General features: G+C 38.2%; 1 protein-coding gene across 1 annotated transcript; it reads left to right on the top strand.

Moving 5' to 3' along the window:
• The first annotated feature begins 1,866 nt into the window (after positions 1-1,866).
• Positions 1,867-9,199, top strand: LOC101305961. Its single transcript, XM_004303894.1, has 8 exons — positions 1,867-1,955; positions 2,162-2,236; positions 4,093-4,196; positions 4,302-7,538; positions 7,688-7,930; positions 8,027-8,185; positions 8,350-8,508; positions 8,650-9,199. Exons 3-8 carry the CDS (start codon positions 4,128-4,130, stop codon positions 8,881-8,883), a joined length of 4,101 nt encoding a protein of 1,366 aa, XP_004303942.1. The 5' UTR covers positions 1,867-1,955; positions 2,162-2,236; positions 4,093-4,127; the 3' UTR covers positions 8,884-9,199.
• Positions 9,200-19,313: the final 10,114 nt, after the last annotated feature.

The following is a 19,313-nucleotide window of genomic DNA, read 5'->3' as shown; positions in this document are numbered from 1 at the left end:
TCCACATCGAAAAATTAGTGCGGACGTCTGCAACTGAGAAAAAATCATATATATATATATATATGCAATCAATCATCCTAACCATACATGAATGCAAAAATCGCGCAATTTTAATTACTACATTTGCTTTTGCATAGTCTTACTACATTTGTCTTAACGAAAATCACATAATATTTTACGTCATACGCTTGAGTTTAATATTTGTTGAGCCTATAGATAATATTTTAAGCTTAATTTTTTTTGAAAAATACGTAAAAAGTTTGTAAATCGTGATGTTATGTTTATATATTAATAACAGAATAATATACATTTCGAAAATATATTTTTGGAAAAGCAGATTGATAAAAAAAGAAGTGTAGGACGGTAGAGAAATTTGATTAGTATAAGAGAGTTTTTTGATACGATTTGTTTAAGAAAGTTGAAAAAACTTTGAAGCCAAAAAAGAAAAGGGCGGGGAAAATGTCGCAATTGGGGCCAAAGAAAGACAGCGAGGGTGACGCTGGCACGCCTGAAAGGGCGGTTTGGTCGGTCGGGATATGGCCGCCACTCACAGACCTACAAAGCCAATATTTCTTTTTTGAAATACGCAAAATGACTTGCTTGACCTTATTTCTGGGTCTATTTTCTCACATCTAGAATTTTGATAATTTAGAGACATTTCCAACGTAAATAGATCAGGCTTCATGCTAAATAGGGCCACTTGAAAAGGAGACGATGCCCACTCCGGTGTGCATCCACAAAAAACTATTACAAGTTTACAACCTTTAAGAAAGTGGTATACGAGGTCAACTATTAGTTGCTTGAATTTTTGGATATTTGATCATAACTGCGAATTTAGAGATTTTTCTTTACGTAATAAGATAAAAAAAATTGATAAAACAAAAAAAACTTATGTTGAACTACTCTATTATAGGTCTAGCTTAAAAGCACAAGAATGTTTACTAACATGATTGTATGATCGTCGTTTCATAATAAAACGTTTTCACAATAGTTTATTTAGAACTCTCAGAGTGCTTTTCTTTTCGAAATAGAATGATACTTTTAAGGTTCTTGACATCTTATCTTTCTCAATCACATAGAAGGATGTTATCGGTTATTTATCTCTTGTGTTGAGTATTGTTATTTCAATTAAAGAATTTATGAAATCAACGTGACATTGTCAAAAAGCGACTAGCTTTTAGTTTACATCATGTAAAAGTTTAACATTTCGTGTGGATGGGGGAGGGGAGGGGGGAGATTGATGACTAAATCGGTGAGGTTTATATACAGTCTTTCCGACATATATGGCAATACAAGAACCAATGTGATTACTTGAAATGCAAGAATTCATATAAGAAAGCTAGTACATCAACATACTACACGAAGTGTATTAAGAATGTGAAGTAACGAGAATTAGGCTAGTTGCTAGACCAAACGAGACAAATACTGCACACATGAGCACAAAGTTGAGGATGCGATGTTGGGCCGAACCATGTTACTACATAACCTATTAATTACGTTTACCTGTCAGTATTGTTAAAATCTAACGTAACACATTAATCTGATTTTATTAATATAAATTATGATGATATAAGTTGTTGATTTGAAACATGCAAAACCTTAACTACATCTTAAAATGGTTTGTAAAAACAATGGATCTCCCTATCAACAAGTTTCAAAACCATAGATTTCAACTGATTTATAGATCAAAACTGTAAAAAGAACAAGAAAATATGCTACCAATTACAAAAACTGTCAAAACAATGGATCTCCAAATCAACAAGTTTCAAAACAGTATATTTCAACTGATTTGTAGATCCAAAACTGTAAAAGCCAAGAAAATATGCTCTACCGATTATAAAACCGCAAAAAATCCAGACCCAAAATCTGCGAGGATATTCCATCCAAAACCAAATAGAAATTGCAGCATACAATAATGCTCTTGGTTGGAAATGTAATTAAAATCAAATCGAAAGGTAAGAGTTGCGAGGATAGCAAAGTTGCTCCTCTCCGATTTGGCCATTGAAGCCCCCACCTACTGACCCTTTGCTCACTATAAGTCCCTCTCACTTCTTTCTTATATAAAAACCCGAGAATCTCTCTCTCTGCTTTGTCTTATATTTTCATCATCGTCGTCTCATAATCGCTCCATTTCATTTTTGTTTTCCCAAACATTTTTCAGTGTTTCGAAAAACAAACAACATAAAACAATACGCTTCCCGGATATCTAAGCAAGACAAGCAATCATCTTCATCAGGTAATCACTCTGTTCTGTTTGTAATGCAAGCTCTCTTTTATGGGTTGAAACTGTTTCTGGTTTTGCTGGTTCATGTTATAATGATTCATGTTTAGAGTTGATGTGGTGTTTTGATCTTCGTTTTGTTGATCAAGAATCAAGTTTTGATCTTTATGTGAGTTTGATATCTGGGTTGGACTGATCATATATAGATGTGGTTTGAAACTAAGCATTTGAACCTTTGTGTGTGAGTTTTAGATCATCATTTGATGTCAAAGTTTGTGTCTTTGAAGGATTTGTAAGAATCCCATGACTTTGATCATGATCATGTTCATCTTGATCATGGATCAGTTGAAGTTCCGAGTTCATTTGTCGATTGGTTTACTCTTGTTTGACCAGTCCTGGCTTTGAGATCTTTGTTCAAGGAGGACTAAATCTGTAAATTCTAATTAATATTATTTCGGTTTCTTTATATGTTTTTTGTTCGGTGGGGATTTTATTCGTCAGCTGTATAATTAGATCAAAGTATTAAAGATTAATAGAGTATGAATTTACTGGCAGATTAATATATTTTTATGGTATTGTTTACTTGCAGTATAGAAGATACCAGTTTTTAACACATTATTACCAAACTTGATGCATTTCATTCCCTCAGTTAGTGGTATTTTCTGTGATCATCAAACTCATTTGGTGGACTTGGGCACTAATTATTCTTTTTTCCCTATTTGTCAGTCATAATTAGTGTGCCTCTTTTTGAAAACAAAGAAAAGAAAATTGATATGTCACTTTTGGGTATTTGTCTTTGTGTGTGTGTTTGCAGAGCCAAAAGTGATCAAGGCTCTGCCAAAAATCAAAAATAGGGCTAAGCTACCTGTCCATGCACCTTTAACACCATTGAAAGATTCCCTTTTTTTTTTTTTTTTTTTTTCCCTTCATCTTCAGAAATTTAGTTAGAAAGAAAGAAAGCAGTTCAAGTAAAGGGTTGTGATCACTGAATGTGATCTGTCAATTTGAACAAACAATGGATCAAAACAAATTTAAGGATGGGACTCATGGGAGTGCCTACCATTGTAGTAGGGCAGTAGGCTCCACCCACTATGGTTCAATTTTGGTGTATTTGAAAATGTTATAAGCTTTTTTCATTTATTTTATATTTTCCGTGGCGTAATAGACGGTTTAGATTTGATCCAAAAGGCCGAAGCTAAAGATTGTCCTATTCTTTTCTTTTTGATCAATTAGATCATGAAATGATGCAAACCTATTTTATAATTGAAATTTAGGCCCTGCTTATGTCATGATGCATAGCTTGAATGAAGAAGTTCGGGTCACACTGACTGTGAGATGGATCCTATGAAATCATCACATTGTAGATCACACAAAAATATAAGTCATAAAATTTTTTTTGATCCTCCTCCCTCGTTTTTTAAATTTTTCCATAATTATTTCACTAATAAAACATTTCTGTCTAAAATATATATATATATATAATTTACGTTTAATTTTACGAAAATAACAATGACAATGTTAAGTCCACATGGGAATTTAGAAATAATTGCGTGCAAGATAAAGAAGATAAATCTGTTGAAATGATATTGATGGGCTACCACTATGATTTTGGGTGGGCAACCCTGTTTAGGGGTACCATGTCAAGTTGTTTGTTTTTGCTTGGAACACAAATCAAACATGGCGGTACAAATGGGTTCTGTTGTCTCCTGTAATTACAGAACTGAGAACTGCCCTCTATCATGTTTTACCTTTGCAACATGATCACTTTGAGTGACTGATTTTACTGATTCATTCAGTCCCAAAACAAGAAATGTTCATTGATCTATATGTAACAAGATTGAAGTAGCTCATGATGATGATTTATGTTTCAGAGAAGCAAGAAAAGTAGGTGATTATTTGTCACAATATGGATGAAACACAATTGAGTGCAGAGATCCCAGTGAAGGCTGTTGAAGAAGCTGAGACTAATGAAAAGGTAACCTGCATGATTTGTTTTATGATTTACACCATTTTCATTGGATCATTTCGTTTCTAAAAATCTGAATAGGATTTGAGTGTTGATTCTGATGGTTATATACAGGTGTCAAACGGAGACTTGCTACCAATTGAAAAAGAAGCGAAGAAAGAAGAGGATGAAGCTAATTTCGATGGAGAGTTTATTAAAGTTGAGAAGGAATCCCTAGCTGAAAAGACATTGGCTGATGAGGAGGACAGCAAGCCATCTGTCATTGAGAGAAGCACAAGCAATTCAAGCAGGGAATTACTAGAAGCGCGGGAGAAGATGAGTGAACTTGAGGTAGAGATTGAAAGATTGGCTGGTGTGTTGAAGCAATCAGAGTCTGAGAATTCCGAGCTGAAGAATGAGGTCTTACTTACTAAAGAGAAGCTTGAAGAAAGCGGAAAGAAGAACGAGGAGCTGGAACTCAGTCACAAGAAATTGCAAGAGCAGATCAATGAAGCTGATGAGAAATACATGTCACAACTCAGTGCTTTACAAGAGGCATTGCAAGCTCAAGAAGAAAAGCACAAAGATCTTATTGGGGTGAAGGAATCATTTGATGGTCTAAGCCTCGAGCTTGAAAGTTCGAGAAAGAGGATGCAGGAGTTGGAGCAAGAGCTGCAGAATTCTGTAGGTGAGGTGCAGAAGTTTGAGGAGCTGCACAAGCAAAGTGGTTCGCACGCCGAGTCTGAAACGAAGAAGGCCTTGGAGTTTGAAAAGCTGCTTGAAGTGGCGAAATTAAGTGCTACAGAGATGGAAGAGCAGATGGGTGCTATTCAAGAAGAACTTAAGGGATTGTATGACAAGATTGCTGAAGATGAAAAAGTCAAGGAAGCACTTCAGTCTGCTGCTGCTGAGCTATCTGCTGTCCAAGAGGAGCTGGTTCTGTCAAAGTCCCAAGGTGCAGACTTGGAGCAACGACTCTCTGATAAAGAAGCTCTTATAAGTGAAATAACCGCGGAATTGGACCTGAGAAAGGCTTCTGAGTCTCAAGTGAAGGAAGACATTTCAGCTCTTGAGAATCTGATTGCCTCAACTAAAGAAGACCTTCAGGCAAAGGTTTCTGAGTTGGAAGAAATCAAGTTGAAGCTGCAGGAGGAATCAAGTGCCAAGGAATTGGTTGAAGCTGCAAAAAGGACCCACGAAGAACAGGTCTTAATTGTACAGGAGCAGTTGGCTGTTGTAACTAAAGAAAAAGAAGCTGTGGAAGCAGCCGTGGCCGATCTCACTGGTAATGTGCAGCTGATGAAGGAGTTGTGCAGTGATCTTGAAGAAAAATTGAAACTTTCGGAGGAAAATTTTGGAAAAAGAGATGCTCTGTTGTCTGAAGCTTTGTCGAACAATGTAGAACTTGAACAGAAGTTGAAGTCATTGGAGGTAATCCATAGTGAATCGGGAGCTGCACATGCAAATGCTACTCAAAAGAATCTTGAGCTTGAGGGTATTATTCAATCTTCAACTGCAGCAGCAGAAGAAGCGAAATTGCAACTGGCAGAGCTTCAGACCCGCTTTATAGCAGTTGAACAAAAGAATGTAGAGCTGGAGCAACAATTAAATGAGGTAGAGTTGAACAAAGGAGTTGCTGAGAAAAATCTGGAAGAATTTTCTGAAAAATTATCAGCACTCAATACAACATTGGGAGAAGTTGAGGCAGAAAAGAATCAGCTGAGTGGTCAGGTTCAAGAATACCAAGAGAAGATAACACAGCTGGATTCTGCCTTAAACCAGTCATCCTTGCAAAATGTGGAGCTTCAGGAGCAATTGAAGATCACCACCGAGAAATGCTCTGAACATGAGGGCAAAGCCACTACAATTCATCAGCGGAGCCTGGAACTCGAAGATTTGATCCAAGTGTCTCATTCTAAAGTGGAGGATGCTGGCAAAAAAGCGAGTGAGCTGGAGTTGTTACTTGAAACTGAGAAGTATAGAATTCAAGAACTTGAGGAGCAAATAAGCACGTTGGAGAAAAAATACGAGGAAGCTGAAGCAGATTCAAAGAAGTACTCAAACAAAGTATCTGAACTGGCTTCTGAACTTGAGGCATTCCAAGAAAGAACATCGAGCCTTGAAGTTGCACTGCAGATGGCGAATGACAAGGAAAGGGAGTTGACAGAATCCTTGAATGTTGCCACTGAAGAGAAGAAAAGGTTAGAAGATGCCTCAAACAGCTCGACTGAAAAGTATTCCGAAGCGGAAAATCTAGTGGAAGTTTTAAAGAATGAATTGACTGAAACTCAAGAGAAACTGGTGAAAATGGAAAGTGATCTCAAGGCTGCTGGAATCAAAGAAGTTGAGATCATAGAGAAACTCAAGTTGGCAGAGGAGCAACTGGAGCAACATAGCAAAGTGATAGAGCAAACATCATCAAGAAACTTGGAACTTGAATCACTACACGAATCCCTTACGAGGGATTCAGAGATTAAAATACAAGAAGCAATAGGAAACTTCACTAGCAGGGATTCTGAGGCAAAATCTCTTGCTGAGAAACTGAATGCTCTTGAAGATCAGGTGAAGGCTTATGAAGAGCAAGTTGCTGCAGCAGCCGAAAAATCTGCATCTTTGAAGGAAGAATTGGATAATAGTTTGAGTAAATTGGCTTCTTCAGAAAGTACAAATGAAGAACTCCGGAAACAGATCTTGGAAGCAGAAGACAAGGCTTCTCAATCATTCTCAGAAAACGAACTGTTGGTTGGCACGAATGTTCAGCTGAAAAGCAAGATTGATGAATTACAGGAATTGTTGAACTCTGTTCTATCTGAAAAAGAAGCCACTACTGAACAACTTGTTTCCCACAAGAGCACCATTGAGGAGTTAACAGAAAAACACTCGAGAGCCTTTGATCTCCACTCTGCTGCTGAATCCCGCATTCTGGAATCAGAAGCAAAGCTACAAGAAGCCAGTCAGAGATTCAGTGAGAAAGATTTGGAAGCTAAAGATCTGAACGAGAAACTATTTGCGCTGGAAGCCCAAATAAAGGTCTATGAAGAGCAGGTTCAAGAATCGTCCGCAGTTTCTGAAACCAGTAAGGTGGAGTTAGAAGAAGCTCTCTTGAAGTTGAAGCAGCTTGAGATTATTGTTGAGGAACTACAAACTAAGTCAGCTCACTTTGAAGAAGAGAGCAGAAAGCTAGCTGAGGCAAATGTGAAGCTTACAGAGGAAGCGTCTACATATGAGTCCAAAGTGATGGATCTAGAAGCAAAATTATCTGCCACCATCCTTGAGAAGGATGCCACAGTTGAACAACTTCAGACTTCACAAAAGACTATCGAAGAGTTAACACAACAACTTTCTTCTGAAGGGCAAGAACTACAATCTCAGGTTTGCAATCAGACTTTACTATATATATATACACATACAGGCATATATATATAAAGTTTTTCATAAAGTTTTCTGTATTATTTTGTTGTTATTGATATGTTGCTTTCCAGTCCCATAATAATTTGAAAATCTATATGTTTGTGCCACAGATGTCTTCGGTTATGGATGAGAATAACCTGCTAAATGAACTGCATCAAAGTACCAAGAAGGAACTGCAGCAAGTGATATCCCAGCTCGAAGAACAGCTGCAGGAACACAAAGCAGGAGGAGATGCTTTAAAATCTGAGCTTGAAAATCTCAAGGCTGAGGTTGCTGAAAAATCTTTGTTACAGAAGTCTCTTGAGGAACTCAAAGAACAATTGGTGAACACAGAAGCTCAACTAGCAAAAGAGGTATACTATTATCAACTGCAACAATCAAATAAATCGACAAAGCAAGCTTTTAGTAACCTGCATTATTTTGTTCTGACTTGTATGATGGTATTGTAGGTTGAAAGTGTTAAGGTAGCTGCTGCTGCGAGAGAGGCAGAGTTGACTTCAAAATTAGAGGATCATGCAATTAAAGTCCATGATAGAGATTTATTAAATGAAAAGGTTCTCAACCTTCAGAGAAAGTTAGAAATTGCTCAGACCACTGTTTCTGAAAAGGTAAGGCAATAGTCATCATATAAGAGTATAAGTCTATTTGTATCTTACTATTAACATGTTCAATGCTTGGAGAGCTACTATTATTCAGACTTCAAAAGTATCACTCTTATGCCTATATAATGTTATTTCTGATCAATTTTCCATGTTTGAATTCCCAATTATAGAAAGAAACAGATTCTCAAAAGGACATAGAACGAGAAGCTGCATTGAAGCATTCTCTTGAGCAACTTGAAACCAAGAACAAGGAAATCGCACTTCTGGATAAGCAAGTCAAAGACCTTGAGCAAAAATTACAGCTTTCGGACGCCCATAAAATCGAAAAGGTCTGTTTACACTTATTTCCCATCTGAACTGTATGTATATGCCAAACGCAACAGAAAGGCATGCACGGAATACTAGAATCATGAAGCCAAGTCTTCCAGCAAATAAGTTGTAAAGGTACTAATATTTGAATGTTGTTGCAGGGTGATGTCTCAGGATTGGAAGTGAAATCCCGGGACATTGGATCAACCATTTCAACTCCATCGAAAAGGAAGAGTAAGAAAAAGTCTGAAGCAACAACTTCTGCTCCAACCTCATCCTCATCAGAGAGCCTTACTCACACTGCTGATGCCTCCCCAATGATGACCATTAAGGTCATATTTGGAGTGGCTCTGTTGTCCGTCATCCTTGGCATCATTCTTGGGAAACGATATTAGCTATTGTGTATTGTGGTTCTGGTTTACCCTCAGGTTTTGGTTTATATTGTCCCTTGGTACAAGTTATGCACAGCTGATTGAAAGGTTTTGGTTTATACTTTCCCTTGGTATAAGTTATGCACAGCTGATTGAAGGCTTTGTTTTTATGCTTTCAAGCTTATAGTTTTTGAGGTTTTTGGTCAGGGAGTTTATTTTGATGCCTATACCCCTTACCTGTTTGCAAAGCAAAACACAGCTTATTCATGTATTATTATTCAAGTTTGTATTTAGTTTTTTAATGGGTTGCAGGTGCTTATATAAATCTTCTTTTACAGCTTTTTCGAGTACTAATTACAATTTCACTTTCTGATGGACTTTTCTTACAACTTTCTATTTCAAACAACTGGACTAGCATGTATATCTGACGTAGTTATAAGTTAAAACTGAATCGACGATTAGTGCAAACATACACAAATTATACAGACCTGTAAACGTTTCCTAATTCCTAATACATGTACAACAGGAGTTGCTCCAATCAGGCAATTCCATCTTCAAATACACTTGTAACTTGTAAGTTTTCTTTCTATGTTCTTGCTACTTTCAATTTATTTATCCGAATGAGATGCACTTTTCTTATGATTATATGTAAATGTGATTTCATTATTTTGTTGGAAATAACAACTTTTATTGACCAAATAGAATGATATAATACAAGAGGTTCAAATTGAAATGAATAAGGCGGCAAAATATTAAAATGTTACATCAACTGCAGCTACGATTCTAATCATCGGCAAAACCCTATACCGACACATTAATTTGAATCAATTTGCTCACTCTTCTTGTCTCTGGCCAATTCAAAAGGACGATAGCATTTCACTTTAAAAGAAGCTGTTCTCCTCGGGACTAAAACTGATTGAGTTTATCCAATCTAAACCATCACCATCCTCAAAGTCCATCTATCCTTCACAAAGATTGTTGCTTCCTGCTGGATCTTGTTCTTCCGTTTCTACGTAATTATATATTTCTTCAAAAAATTTCTCATCCAACACAAAATCATCCTCCGGCAGTGGAACAAAAGAAGGGTCTGATTGCACCTCGCAAGCTAATTGTTGGAGTCCCCCATTCTCCGCACCTTGATAACCAATTAGTTCAGCTTCCGATGAAGGTGAGTTATCATCTTGAACATATTCCAGTGACTCTTCTAGCTCAGCTACGAAGGCATCATCTTCTTCTGATGACATAGGACTAAAACTGATTGAGTTTATCCAAACTAAACCATCACCATCCTCAAAGTCCATCAATCCTTCACAAAGATTGTTGCTTCCTGCTGGATCTTGTTCTTCCGTTTCTACGTAATTATATATTTCTTCAAACAGGTCCTCATCCAACACAAAATCATCCTCCGGCAGTGGAACAAAAGGAGGGCCTGACTGCACCTCGCAAGCTAATTGTTGGAGTCCCCCATCCTCCATACCTTGAAAGCCAATCGCTTCAGCTTCCAATGGAGGTGAGTTATCATCTTGAACGCATTCCAGTGACTCTTCTAGCTCAGCTACGAAAGCATCATCTTCTGATGGCATAGGTACTGGCGGTGCACTCACGTTTCGTTGTCGCTTCGCTTGTGGCTCAAGCAACTCTTCTTTCTCCGTATTTGATTGTTCTCCATCATCACATTCATCATTATTTTCAAGAACCTCTTCCTCTTCACGTTGCTTTCTCTTCTTTTCGATCTTGGTTTTTGGTTCACCGTTTTTTCGTAGCAGACAAAGAATATAGTCTTTCACCTTCTCTTTCTTGTCTCTGAGTGATCGATCAAGGTAGAACTCAAACAGGATCCAACAACCGTGGTGATCCGATTCTTCGTTCTCGTAGGTAAATTTTTTCTCGGAACCAATCACACGACCAGTCTCGAAAGATTTTACGGGCTTCTCGGATTCGTTTCCCTTCCAGGTACCGCTTCCAACGGTGCGGCGTATGCACTTGTCAGTGGAACTCATCTTCTTGTGTTGGGTGAAGAAGTAGAGGTCCTTATTGAGCCTCAGGTCGTTTGGTCTTCTGGTCTTGTAGGCCTCCCATATCTCCCACGGTTCTTGAGGACCGTAGAGATCGCAATCGAAGACGACGCTGTTTCGGCCGAGCACGTTCTGTCCACTCAACATTGGCTTGAGGTAGAAGAGAAGTAGCTCGTCCTCCAAAGGGCAGAACCTCTCACCAGGAAGTTGATTGTTTCTGATCTCCTCCATTACAGACACTTGTTGTATGTTTCTTTCTTTTCTTGGTTTTGGAAAGGGTTGTTTTAAGAAAGAAGAGATGATGAGGAACTAGAGTTTCAGCGGATTTATAGAAACTAGGGCTTTGGATGAGTGGGGTAGATATGAGTGAGGTTTGATCCCATTTTATAGATACTATTGATTTGGAGTCTAAGAAACCAAGTTAGGGTCCTTCTACAAAACCAGTGAGCCAATAGTTTCCTACACAAACATGGATAAAGAAAAGGAAAAATGTAGGCTTTTCCTACACAAACAGGGAGCCAATTGGATTTCCAACTCCTATATGGTTTCTGTTTATATATTTTCCCTTGAATCTGATCTTAAGCAAATCTATAATAGTAAAATACATATTAGTTACTAACTAAATTTCAGTTTACAAATACATCATTTATACAATATCTTACACATTTAAGGACAAAAATTAACAAATTAGGACAAATTAATATCTACATGTCATCTGTCACTACATATTTTACCAAACTACCATTCACTACCTACTCTACTGCTACTGTATGAGAGATGTGCTACTGCCTTCCGAGTAAGCTACTGTTTGAGAGATGTGCTACTGTTTGCCGAGTAAGAAGGTATTACTGCTGAGTAGGAAGGTGCTACTGCCTACTGCTGAGTCAAAAGGTGCTACTGCCATTTCTACTGCCAATTATGAAACTTACTGCTACTGCTTACTGTGAAGCTAGTTGCTACTGTCGACCATGAAGTTAGCTGCTACCGCTATTGTTTAGATCATTATTGAAATGTTGCTACTGTCAGATTGCAAAGCTATGGCTGTTGCTGCTTCCATTGTTTAATTCACTATTGTAGTGCTGCTACTGAGGAGGTTTATGCTGCTACTGAGAGAGAGATAGAGAAAGAAGAGAGAGACCTCATTATTTCAGCCAAATTATTCCACAACTCAGTAATAGTGATCTTAGATCCAACACAAGATTACAAAGTCAGATTAAAGCGTCGACCTCGTCCACCTCCTCGGTGACCAAAACCTACATAGTTCAAAACCTCACAAATCAACACCGGAATTCCGCAAAATAAACTTAATCAACCAATCCGACAACATCGGCATATGAAGTATGTTCTATTGCCTCAAACACAGAGGAGCTTAGGCTACTTACAGATCTCGCCGGCCGGCAAAGTCAAGCTTGGGCTTCATCGGAATCACCACAGCCATGCCGAAGCGATTTACGATCCATGAATTTATGGATCATGGTTGATGATTTAGGGAAAGCTAGAGAGAGAGAAAGGGAGAGCAGATCAGAGGAGAGAGACAGAGAGAGAGAAGAGAGAGAAAGCAAATCAGTGGGGTGGGTGAGGAAAAAGAGAATGGAGACTTAGTGGCATCATTGTAAATTTATGGTGAAACCGAACATTTTCGTCATTTCGGCAGTAAAAATTCAAGTCAGCCGGGGTGGGTGAGGAAAAAGAGAATGGAGACTTAGTGGCATCTTTGTAAATTTATGGTGAAACCGAACATTTTCGTCATTTCGGCAGTAAAAATTCAAGTCAGGCCAGCTGTTATTGGTTATGGGATTGAGTTCATGTCTTAATTTGTCTAAAAATTATTGTAAATGGGTTTTTTGTGTTTATAAATTTGATCATGTGTTACTCTGTAATTTTCTCAATTTGCAATTATTTTATGCGAGAGGCCATTTACATTACGTTACTATTTCCCAACACATCGTGAGCTCCACGTAGGCTAGCTAGGGCTAGAGTTGGCTTTCGCAGGTTTTGGTTATAGGGTTTGTCATATTTTGGATTTTCATTTAGGGTTTAAGGTTTAGGGTATGGTACATAATCCTACACCCATTGGGTTTGTTGTGGAGCTAGTGTTTATAAAATCCTTCAGAAAGGAATGCAAAAATCCTACAAGGGCCAATTTTATGATTTATGCTTGAGTGCGGTTAATTATTGGGATCTCCAAATTTGCTTAGTATACCTCTCATGTTATTTACATCTCCTTTTTAATTTTAACTACAAACATTTGCTCACTAGACCTCCTTTTAAATTCCTAAAATAACCTTAGGTATGTTATTCACATGTATCTTGATAATTTACTCATTATACCTCTTATTTATTCTCTAGACCTCTCATTCTTTTAATTTTTTTTTTCTTTTTGCATGCTATCATCGAGACCTCTATTCCTTGATTTTTTTTTCGTTCAAACCTCTCTTGATATTTTTTATTTCCCATAGAATGTCACCAAATCTCCATTATTTGATCAATTTGTTTGAAATTTTTTTCAATGATGTCAATTTTCCTCTTAAAAATCAAATAACACAAAGTATTGGGTTTCAAAAACTTATATTTTTCAGCCCAATACCGTTTCTCCTTATAAGCGAGAGGTCGTGAGTTCGACTTATGGTAGACTCGTTGTAGCATATTAGTTGTTTATCTGATAAAAAAAAAAACTTTATTTACCAATAAGAAAATATTCTAAACATAAAATTAGTTTTTTTTTTTAATTGTTCTAAACAACGATCAAGGATAACAATTGTATACTATGTATGTTTTTTTTATCCCTCTATTTTATGTACATCATAAATTATTTCAATAGTTATTTAATTTTTCATTATTGATTTGTTTTTGCATGCATATATATTCCTTCACCTTGTGTGTGTGTGTGTGTGTATATATATACAGACGTTATCAGGTGAGGACGTTCGCACCGTGTGGATGTCCCTCCTTTCGCCACCGTACGGCACCGGCGAGGGAGCGCCTCCACCCTAACGGACTCCAGCAGCTTCCCCGACCTCTTTCCATCTCCAGCGAGTCCGCCGAATTCCAGTTTTCCGGCAAGATCACCCAAAACTTCAAACAAAGTCAATCCGGCAGGAAAACTGGAATTCGGCGGACTCGCCGGGGTGGAAAGAGGTCGGGGAAGCTGCTAGAGTCCACTGGGGTGGAGGTGCGCCCTCGCCGGCGCCGTACGGTGGCGAACGGAGAGAAATCCGCACCGTAAGGCGGTGCGGACGTCCGTATCTGAAATTTTATATATATGTGTATATATATATATGCTTTCAACATGTATGATAATAGAAAATTTTATGTCGATATTGATCATAGTTTTAGCTTTAATTAAATATATATAATATGTAGTAAAATTTAGAAAATAGTAAATTAGAACCTAAAAATATATAAAGAAAATAATAAAGAATACAATCAATTAATTATCGAATTGCAAAGTCTAAAGAGAATAAATATACTTCTTTTTGTATGATTGTTGTCTATAATAGTCATTACGTAAGAGGAGATAATTGTCATTCAATAACTCATAACAAAATAAGGTCAAGTGAGCAAATTTGGAGGTCACAATAACCGCACTCTTTATGCTTTAAGGTTTCACCGTTAATTAACATGGCAGAGGGCCTAGTCCCGCAGCAGCAACTGGTTTCGTTGCCAATGCAGTCACAGACACATCCAGAAGCTTCAGGCTTCTATTCTTGAATCTCTTATATGGTCGTCCCAGAACTGTAGATCTCCAAGGATTGGAGGTTCATCGTCAGCAAGATTCTTTTGCAGAGGATTTACTTGGCCGGTCCATAATTCTTGGTTCTTCCAATGGCTTGATATGTTTGCAAGAGACGATGTTTGATGGTATATATATACCGTCATGATATTTTCATATGGAACCCTAGTACTAGAGTGATTAAGAAAGTACCGAAACATAATTTTACCAAGGGTTCAATCTGGTTTCATGGATTTGATTATGACTCCAACACTGAAGATTACAGGTTTATATTTGGAGATAGCAGTCGCGTAGCTGAAAAAACCAAATTTGGTATATTTACACTGAAAACAGGTTCATGGAGGACTGTTGAAGACTTCAAGTTTATTAATTTGAATGGACAAGGGTGCTTTGTGAATGGAGCACTACATTGGCTAGATTCAGAGTGCAACTCTACTAGAATCATTTCATTTGACTTGGCAAAGGAGAAATGTGAGCAACTATGCCGTATTGTGTGCGGAAGACCAATGTTTAGAATTGGAATTGGAAGTATCAGAAATTGTCTATGCGCGCTATTACACTTACAGTACTATCAGATCTATGCCAATGGCAATATGGCTGATGAGTGAATATGGGAAGGATAAACCATGGACTAAGCTCATGAACATTCCTACCAATATTGTACCTTACAAGATGTCTCTAACGCCAAAGCACATTTTGGAGAATGGTGAAGTTTTGATGATTATGGATGTAAAGGAGTACGTAGTATATGATCCCAAAGAAAATAAATATAGGACTATTTTTCTGTCTCCAACTATTTCCGGGCGTGCATCATTTGTTGTGTACTTTTATTACTCACTAGTTGTGTACTTGGACACATTAGTTTCACCAGAATTTGGTAGCTGAATTGCTGAAACATGTGAAAAACCAAGATTTATTATCAGTCTTTTGCTTTTGTTTTTTTTTGCTATATCTAATGAAGTTAAGTGTACTGGAGCTTTGAATACTGTAGTTTCTGAGTTATGATCGAATAAGTTGTGTACATCTTTTTCTTGGAGATTGATGTTTTACTGTTGAGCTCCCATAAAAGGACCATGCTGCTTACTGTTATCAATTCTTGAGTTTTTAACAGAAATAGAAACGCTAAGGCTTCATATATCATCAACTGATGATGATTACAAAGCTGCATTTCCAGAAGTTGCATTCGACAAGGTCTAACATTTATTAAGAAGAAACGTTATGTTGCTCTTGATATATATCACCACAAGAAGTTAGCAGATGCATGTCGACCAATCTCAAGATTAATGCAGCTAGAGTTACCAGTTTTAAAGAAAATGGCTTTTTCTAACATTATTCAAAAAAATACATCACCTTGTACATGTGTTAGACTACTTTTGATGAACTTACCCTCAACTATTAAAGAAACAAAAAAAGAGGGAGGGGAGGGGGGATTGGAAGGTGATAAAAGAAGTAAAAATCTCAAAATGATACAACATATACTTCAGAACATTAAACCATTCCGCTTCCCTCTTTCCTATTCTTAAGAGGCTAAGGTGTTTTCTTCGATCTTCTTGGTCCTAGACAATGAGAGGCTAAGTGTTGTAACACTGTAACAGCTGCCACCATCTGATATTGGGAATGTTACATTAAAGTCTTCAAGAATGTATTAGTACGTCCTTATGTATTACTTTTTAAGCTAATTCTATTTTGAAAAGATTTAATTCATCTTTCTGCAGTTTTCCTTAACATGTGTTTTTGCTCAATCAAGGTAGTAATTGAGGTACATGCCTTCTGCGCGCATTTGAACTTTTGTAAATGAGACGTCTCATGTAAGTACCAAAAGCTGAAGTTTATAGGTTTAAATGTTTGATTAAGACATGCAGATTGTGAGAACAAAAAGATCTGAAATGTACTCATTTTTCACTTTGATTGAAACTCTGAAGATTTCAGTAATATTTTACAAAAAGAAGAGGAAACAAGAAGGTGCAACAAATTAAACAACGTCATTCACTAACTCCGCTGTCTGTCAATCTGTCACCCTCAGGTTTTACCCCTCGCTGCATAACTATGGCAGGCCAGCAGTGTCAGCAAAGAAAGACGATAGCATTTCACATGAAACGAAATCGTTATCCTCAGGACTAAAACTGATTGAGTTTATCCAATCATCACTATTATGGTCAATCAATCCTCCACAAATATTGTTACTCCCTGCTGGATCTTGTTCTTCCGTTTCTTCGTAGTTACGTAATTCTTCAAAACATTGCTCCATGAGAAAAGCTTCCTCCGGCAGTGGAACAAAAGAAGGGCCTGATTGCAACTCACAAGCTAATTGTTGGATTCCCCCATCCTCCACACCTTGAAAGCCAATTGCTTCGGCTTTCGATGGACGTGAGAAATCATTTTGAACGCATTCCATTGACCCTTCTAGCTCAGCTATGAATATTGCATCAACTTCTGATGGCGTAGGTACTGGCGGTCCACAAACATTGTTGCTCCCCGCTGGATCTTGTTCTTCCCTTTCTTCGTAGTTACGTAATTCTTCAAAACATTGCTCCATGAGAAAATCTTCCTCCGGCAGTGGAACAAAAGAAGGGCCTGATTGCACCTCAAGAGCTAATTGTTGGAGTCCCCCATCCTCCACACCTTGAAAGCCAATTGCTTCAGCTTCCGATGGAGGTGAGTTATCATCTTGAACGCATTCCATTGACCCTTCTAGCGAAGCTATGAATGCATCAACTTCTGATGGCGTAGGTACTGGGCAGACGGTTCGTTGTCGCTTCGCTTGTGTCTCAAGCAACCCTTCTTGCTCCATATTTGATTGTTCTCCATCATCACATGCATCATTTTCATCAAGAAAGTCTTCCTCCTCACGTTGCTTTCTCTTCTTTTCGATCTTGCTTTTTGATTCATCGTTTTTTCGTAGCACACAAAGAACATAGTCTTTCACCTTCTCTTTCTTATCTCTGAGTGACGGATCAAGGTAGAACTCATGCAGGATCCAACAACCGTGGTGCTTCGATTTTTCATTCCCGTAGGTAAATCTTTTCTTCAAACCAATCTTACGACCGGAAGATTTTACTGGCTTCCCGGAGTCGTTTCCCTTCCAGGTGCCACTTCCAACGGTGCGGCGTATGCGTTTGTCTGTGGATTTCATCTTCTTGTGTTGGGTGAAGAAGTAGAGGTCCTTGTGGAGCCTCAAGTCGTTTGGTCTTTTGGTCTTGTAAGCCTCCCATATCTCCCAAGGTTCTTGCTGACCGTAGAGATCGCAATCGAAGACGACCTTGTTTCTGCCGAGCACGTTCTGTCCACTCAACATCGGCTTGAGGTAGAAGAGAAGAAGCTCGTCCTCCATAGGGCAGAACCTCACACCAGGAAGTTGATTGTTTCTGATCTCCTCCATTGCAGACGCTTGCTGCATGTTTCTTGCTTTTCTTGATTTTGGAAAGAGTTGTTTGAGGAAAGAAGAGATGATGATGAATTAGGGTTTCAGGCGGATGAATATATAGAAACTAATAAATGTGACTAGGGCTTCAGATGGCTATGAAGAAGATATGAGCAGAAGGGTTTCAATGGATTTATAGAAACTAGGGCTTCGGATGAGTGGTGTAAGGCAGCAAGGTTTGGTCCCATGCATTTTATAGAAACTATTGACTTGAAGTCTAAGCAACCGACTAAAATGTAGGGTTTCCTACACAATCAGTGAGCCAAATGGATTTCTAAATCCTAGATGGTTTGTCTTTTTCTTCCCTGGATCATAATACAAGGCCTTCTATTGTGTTCTCATGCTGCGTTATTTTTCTCTGATACTCGTATAGCAATTAGTTCATCCTTTGTGTCTGAGTTCTTGACAAGCAGCCATATGTGTAGAGGTTTTAGTTTTGTCAAGTATCACAGTGTAGTCGGTTGTGAATAAAACAACCTCCCAAGCCCATAAATCAGCAAGCGCTCCACCATAGTAAAGACAACCGAGGCCGCCCTAGGGCTCCCATCAATGAGTAGGATGGGCTGGGCTGGGTCGGGAACGGTCTCAGGAGGCAAGGAAGCTGGGTGTTTGAAGTAACAACAAAGGCAGTTGTCCCACATCGGTTTTCAAGTAAAGAGAACCCACTCTTGGCCATAAATATGGCTCAGCCACCAGCTTGTCAGGTAACATTAATTGCTCTAGTAATTGCATTCAACAAACAGAGACTGACTTAATCATCGAAGGAGGAAAGACCGGAAGCCCCCGGTCGTCCTTGTATCTGCAGGTCAACGGAAGATAGTTTACTACCTAACGGACACGCCATCAGCTTCTGCAGCCTTATTCGGGATTGTACAGAAACACACAGTGTGCTACCCTTTAGTTTCACCGCTAACTGGCAGCGCCCCAGAGATCCCCAACCAACATAGCTTTGAGGCTCTTCGAGCAAACAAAGAATGAAGACACAAGTGAAAACTCGCTTCTTAAAATGTAGTTTTACGAAAACTATATTGCGCCCTCAAACAATGTGCAAATATTGTGAAAGTACTGTGATCGTAACAGGAGTGGGTTGGTTTGCTTGTATCCAATTTTTACATCGAATTTAATAGTCCTGTTTATTTCCATAAGAGCATCATAGTGATTAGCAACTTCTGCAGTAAAAATGAACATATTTTGAAACAGTGTCTCTAAACATGCTACTTTGTTGTTGTACATTCTTCTTTGATGGAACTGAAGGTAAGTGGTCACCAATAGTAAAGATTTGTGT

The sequence above is a fragment of the Fragaria vesca genome, linkage group LG6, assembly GCF_000184155.1.
Source record: "Fragaria vesca subsp. vesca linkage group LG6, FraVesHawaii_1.0, whole genome shotgun sequence".
In the NCBI taxonomy this organism is placed as follows: Eukaryota; Viridiplantae; Streptophyta; class Magnoliopsida; order Rosales; family Rosaceae; genus Fragaria; species Fragaria vesca.
The sequence above is the reverse complement of the archived record's forward strand: the minus strand, read 5'-3'. Positions and strand labels throughout refer to the sequence as shown.